Here is a 24,375-nt window from a genome sequence, read left to right as displayed (position 1 = left end):
GTTTAGTCAAATCCCATGGGCAAGGCCCTGATACAAAGAAATAGGCTGCATTTATAATTGAACAATAAGAAAGTAATATTTGACTGATAAACAGAGAAAACCCCAAAAACAACTATAAGTGAGTCAGCTTTGCACTATGTAACTACAAAACGTTCCCCATGCTCCAATAGCTGAACCCATTTCCTCTTGCATCTAACTCAAACAGTTTAGTACAATGAAGAAACTGCTTCCTCCTAGGTGAATATTTGCTACTACAATTTATTCTCTGACTATAGAATAACAGAGTTGGAAGGGACCTTGGAGGTCTTCTAGTCCAACCCCCTGCTTAGGCAGGAAATCCTACACCACTTCAGACAAATGGTTACCCAACATCTTCTTAAAAACTTCCAGTGTTGGAGCATTCATAACTTCTGGAGGCAAGTTGTTCCACTGATTAATTGTTCTAACTGTCAGGAAATTTCTCCTTAGTTCTAGGTTGCTTCTCTCCTTGATTAGTTTCCACCCATTGCTTCTTTTTCTACCCACAGGTGCCTTGAAAAATAGTTTGACTCCCTCTTCCTTGTGGCAACCCCTGAGATATTGGAACACTGCTATCATGTCTCCACTAGTCTTTCTTTTCATTCAACTAGACATACCCAGTTCCTGCAACCGGTGTGTCCTCTCAGTGATTTGGCTTATTTAGAAATAGAGTAGAGTAGAGTAGAGTAGAGTAGAGTAGAGTAGAGTAGAGTAGAGTAGAATAGAATAGAACAGAATTCTTTATTGGCCAAGTGTGATTGGACACACAAGGAATTTGTCTTTGGAATTCAAATCTGAAGTGAGTTTTTGAAGTTCAGATATTAATTGAAGTCATCTTACGATTTTTACCACATGCTATGACAAAACTCTTGACCTAATTCAGACTCCTGAGCATGTTTATCTCTAACTACTCTGTAACCATACAATCTATTTTGATTTTTTAAGGTGATCAGTGCAAATGAAGAGGTGAGCTCACAAACTCAGTGAAAACAGGAGGCAGAAAGCAGTGACTGATAACATCCAGGTAAGCAACTTCCTTAGTATGACATGTTTGACAATTTTTTATCTTCTTAGAAGCTATGATACAGGAGCCAAGCATGTTTTGCTCAGGGTTCACAGAATGTTACAGAAATCTGACGGTCTCCATAAACATTGTTGTTTATCAAAAGCTGTAACTATCTTTTCATATCAGGTTAGGTGAGGTTATCTTTGGAGGTCTCTCTTTTGACTCCCCCCCAAATAAGCAGTTGGTTGATATATTTCAGTTTTAGATTAAATTTCTGGTCCTTTCCCTTCACCATTAGCATCTTCCTTCTCTGAAGCTGTCAGAGAGTGCACAGTGTGAGTACTATTTAAGACAACCCAGAAACAAAATACAGTACACAGAGGTTTTGTCTTCCAAAACAGTAGTTTATCTACAAGGTGTGTGTGTGTGTGTGTACCCACACAGGGCCTCTCACAGGGCCTCTCTTATATAGGCAGCTTCTTAAAGTGCTAGTAACCCTGCTGATTCATTCTCATTTCATCATCTCGGTTTACAGCCTTATAGCAGCTGGTTAGCTATTAAATCATCATTATCTTAACAGAAGCTCTTTTGTCTACATTTATCCACATTGATGCTTCTTATCCTGTCATGCTATCTGAAGACTATTAAGTTCTTTGTGGCTACTTTTGAACATCTATGCTTTCCTGACCAAAGTTCACCCATATTGTTCTTGGTATTCTTGTTAATTATTGTTATTCACAGAGGTTGTGTTAGCTCCAGGTTGAGCTCAAAATTACACATATGCAGCAAAGAGACACCTTTTGTCCAGAGGCATCTTCTCAACTAAGTGGAGAGATGCTTTGCATTCTCCTGAAATACTTTAGCATGTTTCAAGGATGGGGATGTGGTTAATCGAACATGAACAGGACATTACTTATAACGTTAGGACTTGAAGAAGCCAATGCTGTATATCTTGTTGTAATGGACTCAGATAGACATTGTATGAGCTTTCCTCTGCATTTCAGAGTCTTCAAAAATTGTCCATAGATTTGGTTCCAGAATGCTGCACAAAGCTTCCACTACACTCCAAGAATGGTTGGAGCAATCCTGGCCTCAGGATAAAATCCATCTTCATACTGCTGTGGTTCTGATCTGTGGTTCAACTGCAGGTTATTTGATACTGAAATGGTTAGGCCAGAAAAGGATTAAAAAACAAATAGAAGAAATGAGAAGGCAAAGGGATCACGGCTTGATAGAAATGGAAAAATCAGTGGAGAGATTTAAAAGCCAGGTACATATTTCCTAACTATTTCTTGTAGAGTATAAATGCTTGTAAAAATACCTGTATAAGTATTTATAACTTGTATTGTTTCTACTTGTATAACTACTTATTACAGTTACTTATTATATATAATGTTTGTGTACATGTGTGTTTAAATGTATTTAGATATGATATTTTTTTTCCTGCAGATTTCAGGAGTTTACAAGAGTTTACAGGAGGAATAATAGGCTAATGGATAAAACAGAATTTTAGCAAATAATTACAGATGAATTCTGTGCATCCAAATTCTGATTTCTGCTATTTCTCTGTTGTTTGGCTCTTGTTTATTAAGGTTGGGTTTGGTCACCATCTCTCTTTTAAATAAAACTGAAGGATATTTCACGACTACACAAGGGTGAAAGGGACATCTGAAAATTTTCATGGGATGAACTTTACTTTTAAATACAACTTTAACCAAAAGGATTCCTACTGAATTAAGTGGCTTTGCTGTCCACATTAAGGGTGAGATCCATGTGTGGTTTTCTACTGTCACAACTTAGTTTATCATCTTAGTAGACACAAAATGAAAGTTTTGTTCAAGTAGAACAGAAAAATGTCTCAAGTCATTTGCAGCACCTACAGTCTATAGCAGAGGTGCAGAAGTTGGATCTTTAAAGGTCAGACAAGACCCATGAAAACGTTAGAACAAGTCCCATCCAAAAATGTCATGCAATGGTAACGGTAAATGTATAAAAGGGGAAAACAATCAAATACATGTCTGTAAAAATAAGCATCTACCTTGTAATAATTTTAATGCAATGTCAGTGAAATTAGGTAATTCGTCCTGATGTCTATGGAGATTCTCAATCTCCAGAGGTATTTCACGAGAAGAGTACTCCACTCATCTACTCACAACAGAATACTCTATGCCACCAGGTTTAAAATTTTGGGCTTAGAGAACCTAGAACTACACCACCTACGGTCTAACCTAAGCGTGGTACACAAAATTATCTGTTACAATGTCCTACTTGTCAATGACTACTTCAGCTTCAACCACAATAATACACGAGCACGCAATAGATACAAACTCAAGGTAAACCGCTCCAAACTTGATTGCAGAAAATATGACTTCAGCAACAGAGTGGTCAATGCCTGGAATGCACTACCTGACTCTGTTGTTACATCCCCAAACCCACATAATTTTAACCTAAGGCTGTCTACTGTTGACCTCACCCTATTCCTAAGAGGTCTGTAAGGAGCATGCATAAGTGCACCAGCGTGCCTACCGTCCCTGTCCTACTGTCCCCACTTATTCATATCCATTTCCTGTATTCATAATCATGTTTATACTTACACCTGTTATTTTTTTTTACATGTTTGACAAACTATAAATCAATCAATCAATCAATCAATCATCAATTTGGTTGTCCCAAAGGTGCTTTTCCAAAAGGCAACGTGACTATCTTGGTCCCCCCCCCCCCTTTTCATTCTTTTTCAAAGTGAAGAGGCTTCCCCAGTTTTTCAGTGTCCTGATCTGACCCATTATTTTTATGGTTCCTGGCTTGCTAACGACAGCCAATGAATCCCTCTGCCACACCTCTCAGATTTGCTCTATCAAATCCATGTGCCTTTTTATTACAGAATCCTGGATTACCAAGTGATGGCATCCTTTTTCTACCTCTGCTAGAACTGGTTAAGAAGCTGAAAGAAGACACATTGTCTCCAGATGTTGTCCTCTACACCTACATGGAAAAGGTGAACACAGTTGAAACAGAACATAAATACAGAAAGAAATATTGTTTATATGCATCAGTATGCCCCTCTCATATATGCTACAGTGCATAAAATGTCTTTTCAACATGACAGAGGAAGACCTCACACTGGCAATGGAAAACACTGTCTATGTTGCCAATACTGGCAAACGTCATTTAGTTTTAATTCTATTTATTTTACATACTTTGTATGCGGGTTATTTCTTTCAGGCCTATTTTATACTTATTTTAGTTGTTCAGTGTTGAGCATTGTATGTCTACGATTTGAAGATGCTCCTGAGATAAATAAAGAAAACAAAAAGTATGCCCAGCAGCACTTGGCAACCCTTCAGTCTTCCTATCCTGTCTTTTTTATTATTATTATTAATCAAAGTAATTTGAAATAATGAAAATGAAGAAAAAGCTGAAAGTTGATACAACAGATCAACGTTCCCTATTCATTTGCAATTTACTATCAATTCAATTTATAAAACTTCCTAATTGCAGATGACTCAAGGTGGCATACAGTTGGGATTAAAAATACATAATAAGAAATAGGAACGAAAATAATCAAGTGGCAATACAAAATGGCTTTGAATATTATAACAACCATAGAAAATGGATGCTTTCTAACATGCCACAAAAGTCTATAGCTATCATTTGGTGAAAATGCCCATAAATTCCAAATATGCCCCTCAGTCTGCAAAACTTGCCAGGCCCTTACTTAATTTATTCCCTACCAAAAATGCATGGGGTGTGTGCGTATGTATGCATATATGCGCAGGCACATATGTATGCACATTGTACTAGTATTAGTTAAACATTGCTCCAGTTTATTTATTTTTTTATTTTGTGTACACAATTTCCATAATTACATATCGTATATGTATATGCATGTGGACATATGCGTATAGTTATATATTTATTTTCTTTTGAGAGTGGGCATCAGATTTTTTTTAGGTATGCCAGTGTGTTCATATAAAAAAAAGTGACAATAAAAGTTATCTTAGTATTATATCGCAAAGTATAGCCTCTTTACCCTCTTGATAATCTACAATATTTTCTTAATAAACATAGTTTTGCCAGAACATTAGATCCTTCTGTTAAAAAATGAATGTGCCTGTGTATATGTACTACTATGTATGTACTCTGTTTCCCCCAAAATAAGATCTCCCCAGATAATAAGCCCAATTGGGCTTTTGAGCGCATGCGCTAAAATAACCCTTCCCCCCCAAATAAGCCCTCCCTGAAAATATTGCAACACAGCAGCAGCCATGAGGTGACCACACTCACTGCCTCCTGCACCTCAAAAATAATAAGATCTCCCCAAAAATAAGGCCAAATGCTTATTTCGAGGGTCAAAAGAAAATTAGACCCTGTCTTATTTTTGGGGAAACACGGTATGTATGTATGTATGTATGTATGTATGTATGTATGTATGTATGTATGTATGTATGTATATGTTTATGTCTTGGTGGAAATATTTTTTTAAATTATTTATTAATTTTTTTTTCTACAGAAAAACCAAAAGATTTAGGAAAAAAATAGTACAATGATATTTTTTCTAAAACGTTTTTGGAGGTCAATCTGCACCCCCTAGTGGAATCATGCTGCCATGGAATTTTGCATTTGTTCCTTCTCTATCTTCCTGCGAGGGGTGGATGGGGAGGAAATACTTACATCATTTCTTAATAAACACTACAATAATGTTGATTGGAATCCATGGTTTGTCTTTTACTATCATAATAGTTTAATAGACTGGTCTTAGTAAAGCGATACAAGATATTGAAAGTGAAACAGCAGACTCGGTAGATCTTTTTTTCTGGGAATTGTGGATCAGCAATAGGGAATAATTAACAGAGGCAAGCACATTGTTCCACTTCTAATTATTTCCCCCCGAATTGTCTGTCTTACTGTTTTCCTAAAAAGGCTTTAACGGTCACCAAGGAAGTGAACTGTGTGCGCCATTTTATTCCAGAATGTGAGCCATTTCTTCAGCAACTGAAAAACCAGGAAGAAAAAGGTTTATTGTATGGGGTACCTGTCAGCATCAAGGACCACATTGCATACAAGGTGATTCCATTGCTGTGATACCTTGGTTTTCAGGAAATGATGGACAAGAAGCAGCTGCTAAGAGAAGACCACTAGAAACATTTCTAGGATATGTATTTGCTTATGGTATAACCCTTCTGTATTGGAAAGGGATGGGAAACTGTGGCCTGCTGGAAAAAGAAACCCGATAGTCCTACTTCTGCAACCACCATCTGGAGCAGTGGGTCTCAACCTTCCTAATGCCATGACCCTCGGGTTGTGGTGACCCCCAACCATAAAATTATTTTAGGTTTTCCGTATTTTTTCAAAAATACGTGTTTTCCGATGGTCTTAGGCAACTCCTGTGAAAGGGCCGTTCAACCCCAAAGGGATCCCAACCCACAGCTTGAGAACTGCTGATCTCGAGCCTCTAAATTTTATTGCCACATCTGGTTGCTGATTTTTAGTGGTACCATTTTTGCGCTCTTTTTAAATAGTTGAAAGCCCAAACCTTCAACTTCAATTTGTTGAAACTGCCTTGAGTATTTTATTTATTTACTGAAACAGAAACCTCAAGTTGTTGTTGTTTTTTAAAGCAGAAATTTTAAAATAATCCTAGCAGAAGAGAAAAAGGAGGAGAGGAAAGGAAAGACAGTAGAGGCTTGTTTGTTCTCGCTGCCAGAAAGTTCCTCCTTATTTCTAGGTTAAATATCTCCTTGTTCAGTTTCCAACCATTATTCCTTGTCTGGCCTTCAGGTGCCTTGGAGAATAGCTTGACCCCCTCCTCTCTGTGGCAGCCCCTCAAATATTGGAAGTTGCTATCATGTCTCCCCTGGTCCTTCTCTTCACTAGACTAGCCATGCCTGGTTCCTGTAACTGTTCTTCATATGTTTTAGTCTCCAGTCCCCTAATCATCCTGGTTGCTCTTCTCTGCACTTTTTCTAAAGTCTCAACATCTTTTTTATAGTGTGGTGTCCAAAATTGGATGTAGTACTCTAGGTGTGGTCTTACTAGGGCTTTATAGAGTGGTATTAGTACCTCACTTGATCTTGATTGTATCCCTCTGTTAATGCAATTTAGGGTTACGTTGGCTCATGTTTAGCTGGTTGTCCACTAAAACTCCAAGATCCCTCTCACAGTCACTGCTATTAAGCCTGGTCTCACCCAATTTGTATTAGAGGTTAAGATAAATTGCTAGTCTACAACTGTTTCCTTAATATTTCCTTCAACTTTAGGGCCATTTGACAACTTGTGGCTTTTCTCATTTTCTTGATGTGGAAGAAGAAGACAGTGTGTTGGTCAAGGTATTAAAGAAGCAGGGAGCAAATCCATTTGTATTCACCAATGTGCCACAATCTTTATTCAAGTAAGTTTTCATGCCAGTAGTTTCTATAGCTACTGATCACTGCTGTGTATTGATAAAACTTATCTCCTTATTGTGAAGTTGTAAAAACATGCACCTGTTTGTTATTGGTTCCCAATTTTTCTTGACTTGTATTGGTCAAGGCTTGCTATATTTGAATAATCTGTAATGGTTGCATTTATGGGTGATGTCTCAGTCCCTGGTTTATATCTAAGTCTTAACTAAAAGGGCTCAATGTGATCATGTGTTGATGGTAATTTTGTTGACCACATTTTGGAGGCACAGCAAGAGGGATGCTGTAGGAACAGGTCAGTGGTGGGTTCTGGATCCTGGTGCAACCACTACGGTGCAACGGGGCTGGACATCTACCACATGCACACATGCAGCACGCACATGCGCACTTACCGCCCGTGGCGCTCCAGTTGCTTGACAGAGCATCACGCAGGCGCTGTATGCGCTGTGTGCATGCGTGCAAGCCCCGATCATCTCAAATACAGGTAAGGAGGCCAGGCGGGTAGATGGGCCCTCTGGAGCACCATACTGGAACTGTACCAGGTGCTCCCAGCAGGCACCAGTACGCCTGTACCAGGACGTACCGGTCATATCCATGTGTTTCTCAAGACTGTGTGTTCTCCTCTCATCTTGAATACAGGAGAAAAGCACCCCACTGGAGAAGTGGAGAAAAGCCTTAAAGCTGTGATGGCAAACCTATGACATATGTACCTGAAGTGGCATGCGGAGCCATGTCCCCTGGCATGCATGGCATCTCCTGTTCCTCTTCCAAGTTTCTGGCACACATGCACACATGATGATCAGCTGGCCTTTGTGCATGTGGCAGTGCCGGAAACTGGAAGAGCTGGTCTTCCATTTTTCAGCGTGAGCCAGGAGTGAAATCCAGCACATTCTGATAGGCTCTGGAGAATCGGTAGCGGACGTTTTGAGTAGTTCGGAGAACCAGCAAATGCCACCTCTGGCTGGCTCCAGAGTGGGGTGGGAATGGAGATTTTGCAGTATCCTTCCCCTGCCACGCCCACCAAGCCACACCCACCAAGCCACGTCCTCAGAACCGGTAGTAAAAAAAAATTGAATTTCACCACTGGCGTGAGCATGCACACCAGCCAGCTGATTGCACGGAAGTAACCGGAAGACTTGCATGCACGGTGGAAATCGAAAGTTCATTTTCCGGTGCGCACATGCCCTTTGGGCAACTCCTCTTCCTGGTTGCAGCCCAGACAAACACGCATGTGAAGTGCTTCCTTTTCGGCACTCAGTGTTCCCTTTCAGCAAAGTGCTCCCTTTTTGGTACTTGATGCCATGCCCACATGCGCCCTCTCCATTCGCCATCACCGCCTTAAAAGAACTCTCAAGTACCAAATATCTATGGCCAGTTGTCCTATGTACTGTAGTCTTTTTCTTCAAAACTTAGTGAAGAAAAAGTAACCCAGGCTGAACGTTTTTGTTGTATTCCTACCTTTTTCTTGGTTTATCAAGAAAATTTCCAGAATCACAGTGATCCTAAGAAATATAATTATAATTACTATGTATCCAGTTAAATAATAAGAACCCAGAAACCTTTATATTCAGCTGTCAGAACATGTTGTAGGAATGCTCTGTGTTGTAAGAGCTGGCTTTTGGTAGAAATTGGGGAAGGGGGGGTTGGTTCAGGCTTTTAGTCTCTCCTTAGTTACTCAGGATTCTTGCTTTCTGCTTCAAATATATTACAATCTGGTAAATCTGAAAAATCAGACAAATCTTTTTGATATATGACTGCTTTAGAGTAGAACATTATTTAGAATGTCAGAATTAGAAACCTCAGACTCATAATGCAATAAGAAAAGTTCCACTGAGATGAATACTCTTTAATTTTTTGTAGTTGAGTTAAAAACTCTTATCTTCAAAAGAAACAAGATTATAGATTTCCTATGTTTTAAATATTGTGTTCCCACATTCTGATGTATTTCTATCACCTTTCAGCTATGACTGCAGCAATGTAGCTTTTGGGCAGACTGTGAATCCTTTGGATCATAGGAGGACTCCTGGGGGCTCATCTGGAGGGGAAGGGGCTCTAATTGCTGGAGGAGGTTCCATTTTGGGATTTGGATCAGATTTGGGGGGAAGTATCCGTCTACCCTCCAGCTTCTGTGGACTTTGTGGGCTGAAGCCAACCGTAGGTAGATTGAGGTAAGTGCTAAAGTTATCATAGACTATGCAACTGATTATCACACTTTGATAAAATGTAGAATTGTAGAGTTGGAAAAGACCTCAGAAATCATCTATCAGAATAATCTGCTGGTGTTAGAATGCTGTGTTTACAAAATATCTAAAGAATAAACCCCTGCCATTTAATTTCTGTTGAAGAACCTGTTGGAGATATTGGTGATCTTGGAGAAATTATGAAATAACTGATCAATGTTCACAACTTTTAATGAAGATGTCGTGTACTCTGATTTAGACTTTTCCCTAGGAAAGGAACATCCCCTAGGGCAGTGATGGTGAAACTTTTAGACACTGAGTGCCCAGACTGCAACCCAAAACCCACTTACTTATCGCAAAGTGCCAACACTGCAAGTTAATCTGAATAATGAGGTTTTACTACTGTATTTTTTTTGGGGGGGGCAGGGATTTGGGAGGCCAAAAATGGCTGTATTAGGTGTATAAGACGCACCAACATTTCCACAGTCTTTTAGGAGAGGAAAAGGTATGTCTTATACTCCAAAAAAATACGGTACCTAAAATAACGATAAGCAAGGCAGAGTTCGGCTAATTGTTCTAAGAAAAATATGCTAAATGCACTTTTATGCCCCTTCATTTTTTTTCCTGCTTTTGAAATATTACGTTTAGCAACAATAAAAAAGAAAAACTTCTGTAATATCATTTTTCTCTTTCTCTCCCTCCCTCTCTCTTCCTTGCTGTGGGGCGGCAGTGCAGAGCCCCACCTCTGACTGGTGAGAGTGGAGCAGGCAGGGCGTGCACCTTTCCCACCGTTGCCGCTGTAGTGCTGCCGCTGGCTGGGAGGGAAGCACGAGCCGCACATTTGGAGCTGCGCTCAGTGGAGTTTGCAAGTGGGCTCGGCAGGGCCTCACAGTGGGGAGGGAGACCTGGTCCGTTTGGTTCACTTCAGCATGGATGGGAATGCAAAAAGTGGAGGAAATCTGTGCCTTTCGGCATTCAACCCTCAAAGACTTCTTTGGGGTGACTGGGAGGGTAGGGCAAGGGGCGGGGCCAGCCAATGGTGAGATCACCTGAAAAGGAGCCGCAGTGGAGGGACGAAAGAGTCCATGGCTTGCCGACACCTGCCCTATGGCGTATTGTGCTGGGGCAACAGGGCTCATGCCGCAGAGAGGGCTCTGTGTGCCACCTCTGGCACAAGTGCCATAGGTTTGCCAACAGCGCCCTACGCGGTTAGGAACAACCAGCGTAAATGTGAGATAACATTTCTCTAGCAAATGCTTTCATTCTAAGGAAACCAAGCGCTAAACTTAGTTGCAGAAAAATAGTGCTTTTGCCCTAGAACTACATATAACCATTGTAACAGAGTCCTTCCTTCCTTTCTCTTTCCATTTATATTTCTATAAATGGTGTTTTCTTAAACTTGGCAACTTCAAGATGTGTGGACATTAACACATTGGCTGGGAATTCTGAGAGTTGAAATCCACAGACCTCAAAGTTGCCAAGTCTGAGAAACATTGCTCTAAACAAAGGTCATACACAGCTAGAAACAGATATAAGGAAATGTGTCTTGTACAAGAACGCCCACTCACATTTGATGCTGAGTGATGATTCAGTTGATCATGTCCTCCAAAAAGCTATTTGTGAATGTATGTTATACATGTGTGTTGTCTGCATTTTATGTGTCTCTGTTTTGCAGTGTTTCTGGAGTGAAGGAGCCTTTCCATCTTACGTTAAGTAAATATCATCTTTTTTTGTGGAAAGTGGGAAAGGGGTGAGAGATCAATTCTGAATTAGTGTAAAAAATGATTGTCTGAGCTGAAGAACAATGGATATTGGGTAGATAGTAATTGAAATATAAATATTAACACGAAATGTGGAAATATAACATGATTTTTCAGAAAGAATGAATGTAGAGCAATTTAAACAAAACCATGATCATCAAAGTTGTGATCTTAATTTGACACGTATTTTGCTTTTGATCAATACATCCAAAACTGGATTAGCTATCTACTGTTATTTGATACACATATTCATCTTCACAAGTTTTAGGAACTGTAGGACCAATGGCAAAGGATGTGGATAGTCTTGCTCTATGCATGAAGGCTCTATTATGTGATTACATGTTCCAGCTGGATCCCACTGTACCACCTATGCCATTCAATGAAGAGGTAAATAAAAAAAGGATATATGTATGTGTATGTATGTGCGTGCGTGTGTGTGTGTGTATGTATGTATGTATGTATCTATGTATCTATGTGTGTCTGTATAGGACCTTTGCTGAACAACTGCCTGCCTATCTATCTATCTATCTATCTATCTATCTATCTATCTATCTATCTATCTACCTACCTACCTACCTACCTACCTACCTACCTACCTACCCACCCACCCACCCACCCACCCACCCACCCACCCATCCATCCATCCATCCATCCATCATCTACTTTCAAAGCTTATTCAATCGGAGCCATTTCTTCCATTAGGAATGTCACTAATTTGGTCAAAGAGGTGCTTGATTTTTAAACATTTCACAGTAACAAAGCTGGCAACTAATGAAAGACATCAAATCAATTTCGTAATACTGCATCTACTTATGTATATTACCGAAAGATTAACTCACAGCAGGCTTCATTGTAAAGATTGTGAGATTTTTACATTTCTTCAGAAAGGTTCAAGGAAAAGTACAGCTAATTGCGCACTGTCATCAAAGCTGGTAATATGCACCAACTTGCTTATCACTCTGTCAACACCTTCCAGAGAAATCACATATTAAAATTACATTATATTTAATTAGATTAAAATTACTTCACTTAAATTTAAGAAGAATCTAGGGCCACCTGAGAATTATCATCATGATCAATTCCTGTTAATTTGCTGAAATATATTTAAAAGTCTCATCCATTGTTCTAAGTACCCCACCACCCAAACCAGAGCTTACACAACTCTGTGAGCTTCTGCATGCCAACTTCCACTAATAGTGTGACAATCACAACAACGTGATTAACAAAAGTGCCACCTCAGAGTTCATGCTATAGGTCTTAACCCATTAATGTTAGTAACCAAGAGGGTTTTTTTTCCTTCTAGATTTATTCAAGCTCTACACCTCTACGGATTGGGTATTATGACACAGATGACTACTTCTTGCTTCCACCGTGCATGAGAAGGGCTGTGCATAAAACCAGGAAGCTTCTTCAGGAAGCTGGCCATACAGTGTGTATCTTCGCTACTACTATTTACTGGACAACTTATTTACATGTAAAATAGTTTGATGCAGAATAGTCTTTATGGAGGGGTGGCTTCTACATGGAGGGGTGGCTTTTGGCAAAGCTAAGTGAAAGGCATATGCTCCTTAGTGATAAAGAAAAAATAAAATATAGAAGGGGAACCAATTGGAAGGCAAGATGGCTTGGGATGTTACAACCACCTAGCTACAGCGTAAACATGATTCAGTGGCCCCCTTTTTCTGGTGTATCCTGGTGATGCTGTCTTCATTTTATCACCTGAGTCACAGTAATGTCATATTCAACTTAAATTGGCCCCTTACGCACCCAAGAAACTACACATTTTAGTTGTAGTGCAGAATGGTGTGCTTTCCTGACCATTCATTTGGCTGGGCCAACATTGGCCTCTTACTAATTAACTATGAATAGCAACTGAGTCGTGGGGCTGGTAGGCTTCCATGGTGCGGTTGGGCGGGCTGACGTTGACCAGGGATTTATTGCTGTTTTATAAGAGCACTAAACCCTTGTTTTAGAAAAGCTTGATGTTCATGTGGGAAGGGGGCGGTTGCAAAGTGATTGGGGAGGGAGCTTTCCCATAGGAGCAAGCAAATCCACACCTATCCACTCTTCATGGGTTGCTTTGAAACATAGGCTTGGTGCTCTTCTGAATTAGCAGAACAACCATGTTCAAAATCAGTTAAAACATCAAAAGCCCATATTTTAAAATGAAAAAAAAAAAGCTGCCAATGGAACCAGGTGCTAAAGTGGAATATCTTGCATAACATTGTGTAATCTTCCCTCTACAGCCACTCAGCTGATTTTCAGACAAGTGCTGGTGGTTTAGGTGCCCTATATCTCCTTCCCTTCCCTTCAAGCCCTGGAGACCTGTAGAATCAGCTCTCAGGATGAGAGATTCAGGGGCTAAGAAACCTGATGGGTAAAGAGCCATCTCCCTCCATCTCAACTAACTGGGGTGGGAAAAAAGGGAGATTTGATCTGCCAGTTCTGAGTATCTTGGGAATCCTCTCTCTGGGACTTCTTCTAGTGTCTCGCCATACCTGAGAGCTTTTCTCCCCTCCTCCTCTTGACACTCCTCCCAGCCTTGCAATCAGTTGCCAGAAGTTTGGGGAAATCCTGGAGCAACGTCTAACAGTTGATTACATCCTCTGGTCTATTTTTGGAAAATACTTTGCTTTTCTCTGGTCCAAATCCAAGTCAGTTATGAAGAGTAACTGGTGGATGCTTCCTTGCCAGCTGTTGGGTGGCTGACAGAGGAAAGCCACCAACCCCTTTCCTTAATTTGCTCTTAATTGGACATCATCATTTGGTGACATCCTTCCAATGGAAGGCTAGGAAGACAGATCAGCCAGCTGGCACTTTCTTGTCAGCTGAAGATCAGGTGAATAGCACTAACAACCACAGGGAGGAGCCCTTTGTGTGTGTGCGCGTGTATGCCTGTACAGAGAAAGCCATATGGAGTGGACAAATAGTATGCAGGAAAATGGTTAATCTAGACTTGTATTTACTTGGCACCTTCGAGGTTTAACTGAAACCCTCCTTTGTTATTTGCAGCTAGTTCCCTTCGACCCACCTTCTGTGGAATATGTTAATGAAATTTATCTGAAAGGTGTTTTTGCAGATGGAGGCTCAACTTTTTTGGCCTTGTTGTAAGTAGTTTGTTGAGAATGCTAAAGAACATTTAAAGAGCGAATAGCAAATAAGGACACTGCTCAATATCACCGTGTTCTCATTCAACCACATTTTAAAGTAAGGTCACTGTTTTCCAGAAGATGATGGTAGTATCATCTCCATTACCACTTTCTTTATTATATCAATGTATTCACCTTTTCTTATTAAGGGGAAGGTATATTGCTACTTGCATGACTATGCAATTTCCACATAGTGTGCCACAGTGACGTGCGGTGAGGTTGATGGCTGGTGAGGCTGGTGACGTCATCAGGAAGGCGGGAAATAGGACCACGTGTGCTGGAGGCTGAGGCTGCCTCAGCCTCCAGCACATGTGATCCCATTCCCTGCCTTCCTGAGCGTGCTCCGCCGGCTCACGCTCCGCAGTCCTCAAAAGCGACTGGGGAACGACGAGAACCTTCCTGCCTCTGCTGAACTTTGCGCGCTCCTCGCAACTGCAGGCACGATGAGCGCGCGAAATCCAGCAGAGGCAGGAAGGTTCTCGTCGTTCCCCAGTCGCTTTCGTGGCTTCGTCATCCGGGAGCGCCGACAACATTTCTGCCTCCGCAGCTCCCGGGCGCGGGCGGACGGATGTATATAATATTATAATATTATATATATATATAGTATATAATATTATATACTATTATTTCATGAAGAGCGGTGAGGCTCTGCCTCCCCTGCCTCCCCTGACCGCACGTCCCTGGTGTGCCATATGTTTTAAGCAAATGTTGGGGAGAAGGGCAAAGATTGCTGAACTGCTTGTCTGTTCTAGAACAGCCCTTGATAACTTTAGTGTCCAATTTCCTCTGTAAAAATGGTCAACATCGCTTCTTGCTAGAGTAAATGATTGTGGTAAATACATTTATATACAAAGATAATTTCCAAACTTGCTTTCCTTCTCTATTGCCTGTCAGTCAAAAAGATATAGTGGATCCAGCTTTGAAAGACCAGATGAAACTCTTTAAAATCCAAAATTTGGTGAAGAAAGTTTTGGCCAAGTTCACCAAGCTCGTGGTGAGTCTTAGCTATCTTAGATAGATGTCTATGGGGACAATTGTGAGCATCAGCATTGGGTGTATGTGTGGGAGGGGTAAGGATTAGACTGATGGAATTGATAAATTACAATGCAAACCCCACACCCCCTTCTGTGTTCCTTGTGACATCACATGCTCTAAAGGAGCAATATGAAGCATTGCCTCAGTACTCCAGTGAATGCCATTAACCAGGGGAAATATAAATTTTTAAATTGAATATTTTCTGGAGAAAATGTTGAACATTTCCCTAACACATTCACGAAGTTCCTTTTGGTAATTAAAATGATTTGAATTGATTGCCTATAGATAAATGGCAGCTCTGCCAATTTTTATCATCCTAAGTCAGGGAAAGGAAAGATAGAGTCTTTTGTCATTTGTTTTGTCTGGGTTTATTCTCGGTGACCATTACAAGGTTTTTATCCTTTGGCAATGATTTTTATTATTATTATTATTATTATTATTATTATTATTATTATTATTATTATTATTATTATTATTATTTTAACATATTATTAGCTGCCCAAAACCAAGTTTGTGAGTTGGGCAGTCATAAAAATGAATTTAATTGATAAATAACCAAAAGATCAGGTGCCAAGTAAATAATATGAGGAGAGCCATCTCTCAAACTAGTAGATCTCTGGAAGGAAGATCTTGAAGTTTCCCAAGCAATTAAGGTGGACTATAGTTTGCATAGTCAAACTGCAATTTTGGAGCAGAGTAGGAGTTAGGTGTAGGTAATTGAAGAGTTCTGGCAAAAGATCTGTGTACTTCAAGATATGGAGTATTTACTCCTTACTTTAGGCATCCTTATAGGCCCTTCACAGGATCTCTGTATTATCATTTCCATTCCACTTTATCTCAAAACATTTTGAAGCTGCTGCCAATTGTCTATACCACCTCAAGCCTCAAAATGATGAGAACACGTAGAGAACCCATTCATCTGACAAACAGGGTGCAAAGAATATCAGGCAGGAAGTATCCTGTCCCAGAATGATGAAAATCTCCACTCTGTACAGAATAACAAAGTTGGAAGGGACCTTGGAGGTCTTCTAGTCCAAGCAGAAAACCCTGATACCATTTCAGACAAATCATTGTCCAATCTCTTCTTTAAAACCTCCAGTGTTGGAGCACCCACAACTTCTGGAGGCAAGTCGTTCCACTGATTAATTGTTCAAGGAAAAGAAAGCAGATTTTTATTGCCCCCTTACATATTAGGGTGGGTGGGCGAATGGGAGTCAGTTGGACTGGGATACAAGGATGATGGACATGTATGTGAGGAGCTACAGCTTGACACAGAAGTAAGACACCAGAAGGGAGACATAAATTCTCACTAATGGGAAATACATACTCCCTGCAGAGCTGCAGTGTTAGGGGAAAAACGCCATTATCAACTTATCTGCCCAAACCAAGAAATAGTGAGACTGAAGGGGTCCTGGGCTGTTTCTGAATTGTTGCAAAAACTCTACAGTTATATGGCCTCTTATTTCCTGTATCACTAGTTTGATTAGTGTTCTGATAGCCAGCAGGTCTGTCTGGTTGGAATACCTGCTTCTCAGGACTTGCACATAATGCGCTCTTTAAATTAGAGGTGAAATTGCAATTCTACAACGTTGAATTCTATAACATTGTGTATCTTCACCAGACCTTACAGATCAGAGATACAGGTGTGTTTTTTTTAAATTCTATATAATTTTTAAACGAAATGCTAATGAATCTGGGATTTTCACTCAATGCTGTTTTCTTTCAAGTTTCCCAAACTGGCTGGGCAGCTGAATGCGCTGTGTGGAGTGAGGTAATGGCAGCATTATATTACTACAAATGTGCCAAAATGAGACTTTTAGCTGATACCCTATAAAACACTTTATATTTGGATCCCTTCAATTTCTTACTGGGGTTGAACTTTAAGAGTTTGCACTAGACAAAACAAAGCAGTCGTGCGGTTTTTAGGATTGATATAATTCAGTTCATTACTTATGCACTGTGCCCAAGTATTTTTTAAAAAAAAAATCAGGTACTTTTTGCATTATGCCGTGCCATTTGATAATGGCACCTTAGCCATTTTATTAGATAAGATTTTGATGTTCCACCAATTATGATGAAATTGAGAAAATATGTGATTTTCTCATTGATTGTGTGCCATCAAGTCATTTTCAATTCCTAGCAACCATGTAGATAGACTTTCTCCATAATAATCTGTCCCTGACCTGGTCTTTCAGCAGTTCCAACATTGTGCCCATTGTCATTGTAACTGAGTCCATTCATTTAGTCATCCTCTTCTGTTTTTCCTTCCACTTTTCCCAGTATTATAGCCTTTGCCAGGTTTCTCATAACATGTCCGAAATAGGATAATTTGAGCCTGGTTATTTGTACCTCTAATGAGAACTCTGGATTGATTGGTTTGATGGTCCATTGGTTTGGTTTTTTTTGGCTGTGCACAAGAGTTTTCTCCAGCATCAGAACTCAAAAGCGTCAATATTCTTCTGATCTTGTTTCTTCAAAATGATTATCTATATCGCCCCAGACCTTTCTTGTTTCAGGCACACCCATGATCATCTTGATTATTCAGCAGAATTGCAATCTGTGCTATTTTAAGAAGGTTTGGCTTCTATATTATATATTCTGTCTTTCAGGAATGTGAAGGACCTATGGGAGCTCCATAAAGAATTGATGGTAAAAGCATTTGTTGTGATAATAACATTTAAAAATCAAATCTTCCAATAATCTTCCAATAAGATAGATCATGTTGATTGTATATATCCTATCCGGCAACAACCTTTGCTAGCTTTCAACACATTTCTAGCTACTCAGCTACACTTTATCAAGCCTAGATTTTGTCAGGACTTTAACCACTATTGCTGTTTGGGCTCAGGTCTATCAGAAAAAGTTTATTGAGCTCTGGAGAAAAAAGAAGCTTGATGTTGTCCTGTGCCCAGTTCTGGGTCCCGCCTTCTTTCTTGGATATCCTTCAAAATTACTTGGTAAGCCTTACTGTGGCATAATGTATACCTTTTCATTACATTAAAAAATATCATATTTCAGGAGCATCCACCAACAATTAATCTTGTACAGGTAGACCAACTAGGGTTGCTTCCAAAGAGAGTGGTTTTGCCATTCTCTTAGCAGAGTAATATGATCTAGAAATTTTCACAATTCTTATATAGGAATATGTCTTACGTGTAAGTCTCACACAGAGATTGAAAATCTGGTTTCTAGGAGAATTTTTCTGTCCATGGGATGACTAGTATAGCTGACCACAGCATCGTTGCTCACTGTACACTTTCAAAACCAAGAAAAAAAATGGAACAGATCAATTTTAGAAAAGTGGTCAATTCTACCTTAACTAAATTATGCCAGTAGAAGGATTTGGGAAGGGGGCTCCAAGGGGAGGGGAGAAGGTCAGGAGTGGACTTCAAAATTTTAGCAAGTGGTTCTGTGCCAGTTGGTGGGTGGGCCTGGCCATGGTGGGTGTGGCTTAGTCAGCCTCCTGCACCACGGGGGGGGGGGAGTCTCTGGAGGCTTTCCTCGAGCCTTCCGGAAGGTGAAAAAGGCCTCCCCAGGCCCCGGAGGCCCTCTGGAGGCTGGAAACAGGCCCATTTCTGACCTGCCTGAACTTTCAGTAGGTCTGTTTTTTGCCCTCCCCAAGCCTCCGTGCATGCCCTGCACTTAACTGCATCCAAAACAGGCCACGTGGGGACTCCTGGGGGGGGGGGGCAGGGTGGGCAGCCAGGAGTTAGATTTGGGGGTTCTCCGAACTGCACAGAATCTTAGCTAGAGGTTCTCCTGAACCCCTGCAAACCCCCAGCAGCCCACCCCTGGAGAAGGTATCTAATTTCACCTAACTTTTTATTCTGTGTGTTCACTTTCCTAGCTGCTATCTCTAATACCATGCTGTATAATGCTTTGAACTTCCCTGCTGGAGTTGTACCAGTCACCACAGTTACAGAAGCAGATGAAGAAGAGATGGCACAACACCAGGGAATCTATGGTGATTTCTGGGATAGGATCCTGAATAAGGTTTGTATGAACTCTGGAGAGGTGTTACAGAAATGTTTGTGGATCGATAATATTTGAGATCATGAAGACATTTGATTTCACAAAAGAATTAATATTAGTTTTTGAAAATTATATGATGCCATTGGATAAATAGGGTTAACTAAACTTTCCAAACCGGTCAGTCCTAGAGGAGATCAACCCTGAAGGCCAGATCCTGAAGATGAAACTCAAATACATTGGCCACCTAATGAGAAGAAGGACTCACTGGAGAAGAGCTTAATGCTGGGAAAGATTGAGGGCAAAAGAAGAAGGTGATGACAGAGAATGAGGTGGCTGGATGAAGTCACTGAAATAGTAGGCATGAGCTTAAATGGACTCCAGAGAATGGGAGAGGACAGGAAGGCCTGGAGGAACATTGTCCATGGGGTTGCGATGGGTCAGACACGACTTTGCAACTAACAACAGCAAACTTTCTCTAAATTCTAATGAATTAATCTATTATTACCCAAAATTGGTAACAATAGAGTTTACATTAAGGATATATATGATCTAATTTCTTATTTAGCACTTCTTTTATAAGTAATTTCCCCAAAAAGGATGAGTATGGATGAATAATGTATAAGAGGACATTATGGCATGAAAATATATAATACCACATATTACAACTGTAGAAGATGACTTGCCTGAGCCTGAGGTAGTGTGAGTCAAACTCACCATCATTCTTGAGTCCCTTCATGCCCACAAGAGTCCAGCCCATCTTGAGTTCCATTGACTTTTATCTGCCACCAATTTGCTTTGACTGTTAGTAGTTCAGATTCTTGTAGACAACTTAAACTTGCAATAAGCATTTATATTCATTTGAACTGCTGGGATTTCCTGATTTTCCCAGTGCTTGTCAAACACTAAACATTCATGATGATTGGAGGTTTTTTTTGCATGAGTAGATGAACTATAAGTTCTATTTCTGGAGTTTGGCAAAAACAATAATTTGACCATATTGCCAGACATTGACTTAATATTGCTGAAAAATACATTGACATAAAGCCGGGGTGTCAAACTCAAGGCTTGTGGGCTGGAACCAGCCTGTGGGGTGCTCAAATCTGGCCCACAAGGCTGGCCTGGATATAATAATAATAAACTTTTATTTCTAGACCGCACCCTTTCCTAGGCAGGACTCGGGACTTTTCTGCCTGAAAAAGCAATTTACTATTAAACAATGGGGTATATATCAAAGAATCGGTCCGAAGTGCCTCTGCTGACCAAAATGGGTTGGGGGGGGCACATGTGACCTCCACACAGCCCATTTTTGGCCAGCAGAATGCTGCAGGAGGACTGGATTGGACTGGATTGCAATTATGTGGCCTCAAGTAAGTGCTTGATCTGGATAGAAAACAAGCAACATCCTATGTTAATACTACAGTTTAATGCCAGATTTTACATGCTGTAGGTTCATTTAATCTATAATCAACAATCTGTAATTGACAGCCATTTCTATTTACTATCCTGGAAAATTTACCCCTGCTGTTAGTTCTTGCATTATCATGTTATTTATGCTACTGTATTTCTATTATTAGTTGAATAATAAAAATACAATAGTATAAATAAGCTTTTCTGCCTGAAAAAGCAATTTACTATTAAACAATGGGGTATGAATTTAGAAATAAAAAGTTTAGTGGAGTATGAAGAATAAGTAATAAATATTTGCCAGTAATATCTGGTAGAAGAAATAGGAAAATGGTTATAGCAAAAAAAAAAAAAAAAACTCTGGAAAAAAGAAGAGGAGGGGGCAAAATGCATCTTGAGCCTGTGTCAAATGTCCACCATGGCCACGCCTACCCAGGCCACATCCACCATGACCACCACCACCCCGGTCACACACTACACACACATCCCGGCCTTCCAAGGTCAAACACAACTGATGCGACTCTCAATGAAATCGAGTTTGATGCCCCTGGCATAAAATATTGATCCTGAATCCCAAAAAATGTCATCAATCTATATCAGGGCTATCAAACTCTGGCCACACCCATGCCCGGTTTAGAAGGAGGAAAAAGTCCTGATACGTCATGCGACACTGCGTGACAACATGAGTTTGACACCCCTGATCTCGGTGAACAACAGTTACTCTGAAAAATTCCAGAGGAAAGCTATGAAGAGAGTCTTTTGGGAGCAAATCTATTTTCAGGTGTAGAATATATGGATTGAAAATTCTTGTCTTGTTTTTAAGAGAGGGGAAAAAAATCAAGCAAGTTGAGAATTGGAAGGAAATAAAGGCTTAATCTAAGAATCCAGGATTATAACCATTACATTTTAGGGAAGGATATTTTTCTTTATTTCCTTCAAGGCCAGGATTAAATCTTGGCCAAAAAAAAAATGATTTAAATCCATTTTAAATAAATCTAATGAATTTGAGGGGGCAGGAGGCAGCAAATATTTGGTTAACAGGTTACCTATCCTGGTCATCAAACTAAAGATGGTTGCTTAAGGTTAAGAGTCAGTGTGAGTTTTCACTTTTCTATGTAGGCACTTAAGTCTTTTATCTCTTATATTTTACATCTTTGGGATGATTGGCTTCCAAGGCAGCAGTTGTATGAAGGCATACAAGATAAAAATCACATGGTGCAAACAGTTTTATTAATAATCTCAACTAGGAATCTGAGAAGTAAAAATTGCAGTCCTTTGAAAACTTACCTGAGACAAGAAACACATTTGTTCAAGATCACTTTGCAACATTCAAAAATGCTTGGACCTTTGGACCTGCGCTATCTGAATGCTTTTGCTATTTCACTATCTCTTTCAGGCAGTAGAAGGTGCTGTTGGTCTTCCTGTGGCAGTTCAATGTGTAGCTTTACCATGGCAGGAGGAATTATGCCTTCGCTTCATGAAAGAAGTCGAGATGCTGTCCAACAATGTGCAACATAAGAAAGTCATCTGAACCTGATAAGCAATTTGCAGATCAAAGATGCAGCTGGACTTATAAAAATGATAGAATATCAAGGAATCTCTAGCACAAGTTTGATCCCAGAATATTCATTGTTCTTGTCAAAGGGATCACCTTTTGTACGAACGATCCACCTCTGCAAATTGCCGTGAAAGACTGGTCCTCTTTTTTGTATTTTAAGTGCCCAGTTGAGGCATTTCTCTTTCTACTCGTACACCATTATGGGAGATGGCTGGGTGGACGTTAATGCTTTCTGTCTTCTACCATATTCCCGTCTTTCATCTGTACTGCATAGAAAATGATAATGAAATTAGAACACTTTCCTTGCAATATAAAGTATACCAAGATCAAACTGTATATTGGTTAGATGACTTTGCTTGATTTGGGAAGGCTCCTTAAATAATTGAGAACCCAGACAGCCAATGGTTCTAAATTAGAGAGGAAAACTATATGAGTTCAGAAGGTTTCACTTCAAGATTTTTTTTCTTCTAGAGTAGATCTTCTATCAGTTAGTTTTATATGCAGAAGGTTCAATACTGCTCCAGTATGCAATGTTATTTAAATCCTATTTGTGGAATCTTTTGTGTTCTCTTGGTTGTTTGCTTCCAGACATTTCATTACCTGACTAGGTAACATCATCAGCAACAGTGAATGTGAGATCTGCCTCTTGTTGTGCAATTTAGAGTAGCTTTTCCTGCTAGTGTTGGTAGTTCTCTCTGGTAGTTCTTTGATTAGGGTATTGTTTTCTGCTTGATTGTTTGTGAAGTGTTACTCCTTGCTTATTTGGGGGTAAGCTGCTAGAGAGGATGTGTTCTGGTTTTTTTGTTTCCTTCTTAGTTGTCTCTTTTGAATAGTGTGTAAAGTTGGTTTATCTCTATGTGCCTATTGATGGCTGATTTGGCTGAATGGCAGGCTTCCAAGAAGCATTTTGGGGGTTTTAAATTTGGGGTAATATCACTTGTTCTGAATGACTGAAAAACTCATGTTCCAATTCCAATACTCTCCCAACCACCCTCATTAATATTAAGTGCAAGGGTTCAATCCACTTACTGACTTGGAATATTGCTGGCTGGAAGAACAAAGTAACAGATGGGGACTGGTGAAGTTCTTCTTTAATCTTGACTTCATAGCACTCCAGGAGAAATGGGCAACTACAAATGAGGAAACGATTAATTTTGATCCCGTGCCTGCAAGACTAAAGAGCGGACATCAGGAGGACTGGCTACATTTGCCAAGGCAGCATTGGGCTAGCAAGGACTGGAATTAGTTCTTGGAGATAACTCTTCCAATTATTTAGAATGAAATTTTCATATAAATCCTCTGAAATATTTCTACTGAATCCGCCACCCCACTTGCCTCCTCACTGTTTTCCTAATATTTGGATGAATCTAGAAAAGACAATGTTAAAAATAAAGTCAATTCATCCTAAAACTATGCAATTCTAGCAGGAGATTTAAGTGCCAAGGGCCCTTTTTACACAATTTTGTACAATTGGATGTTAATCCAGAGGGTTATCTTATAAATGGTCTGCCCTGGTTTTCTAGAGACCCCAAATGAAATACAGCAGGCTGAGAACTGATGTCCTCAGCCTATAAATGTAATTCCATGTTTTAGGAGGTAAAGGACCTGGTTCTATGTATCCTTTTACATATCATTCATGATTTTATAGTACTTATGTTTACATGAAACAAGACTGGGCTGCCTTCAGATATCTAAGTACATGTGAGGGAGACAGCAATCATAAACTATAGTCCATTTCCAAGCCGGATTTGATGCTAGTTTATCTGTATCTCATGATAAAAGACTATTAGCTAGTCTCAAAGTCAGGCAGAATAGAAGGCTCAATTGGGAATTCCCCATTGGGAAGACACTAAAGTAACATCAATCTTTCTCAGAATAAGCTCAGACTTTCAGAA

At 39.9% G+C, this 24,375-nt stretch overlaps 1 protein-coding gene across 1 annotated transcript; it reads left to right on the top strand.

The window, feature by feature from the left end:
- The first annotated feature begins 745 nt into the window (after positions 1 to 745).
- LOC309388736 (vitamin D3 hydroxylase-associated protein-like) lies at positions 746 to 24,367 on the top strand. Its single transcript, XM_081946329.1, has 17 exons — positions 746 to 817; positions 964 to 1,042; positions 2,029 to 2,294; positions 3,906 to 4,019; positions 5,945 to 6,088; positions 7,282 to 7,412; positions 9,384 to 9,590; positions 11,278 to 11,315; positions 11,625 to 11,749; positions 12,666 to 12,791; positions 14,375 to 14,469; positions 15,406 to 15,505; positions 17,274 to 17,317; positions 18,156 to 18,195; positions 18,395 to 18,503; positions 19,394 to 19,539; positions 22,319 to 24,367. Exons 3-17 carry the CDS (start codon positions 2,064 to 2,066, stop codon positions 22,451 to 22,453), a joined length of 1,785 nt encoding a protein of 594 aa, XP_081802455.1. The 5' UTR covers positions 746 to 817; positions 964 to 1,042; positions 2,029 to 2,063; the 3' UTR covers positions 22,454 to 24,367.
- Positions 24,368 to 24,375: the final 8 nt, after the last annotated feature.

This window comes from Natrix helvetica, assembly GCF_964273705.1.
Source record: "Natrix helvetica genome assembly, chromosome: 3".
Taxonomy (NCBI): domain Eukaryota; kingdom Metazoa; phylum Chordata; class Lepidosauria; order Squamata; family Natricidae; genus Natrix; species Natrix helvetica.
Note: the sequence above shows the minus strand (reverse complement) of the source record. Positions and strands in the feature narration are given on the sequence as shown.

Coding starts and splice junctions, on each gene's coding strand:
- LOC309388736 (XM_081946329.1), top strand. CDS start 2,064: ATGCTGCACAAAGCTTCCACTACACTCCAAGAATGGTTGGAGCAATCC. Junction 7,413..9,383: donor GTGCCACAATCTTTATTCAA/GTAAGTTTTCAT, acceptor ATCACCTTTCAG/CTATGACTGCAGCAATGTAG. Junction 18,504..19,393: donor ATATCCTTCAAAATTACTTG/GTAAGCCTTACT, acceptor TCACTTTCCTAG/CTGCTATCTCTAATACCATG.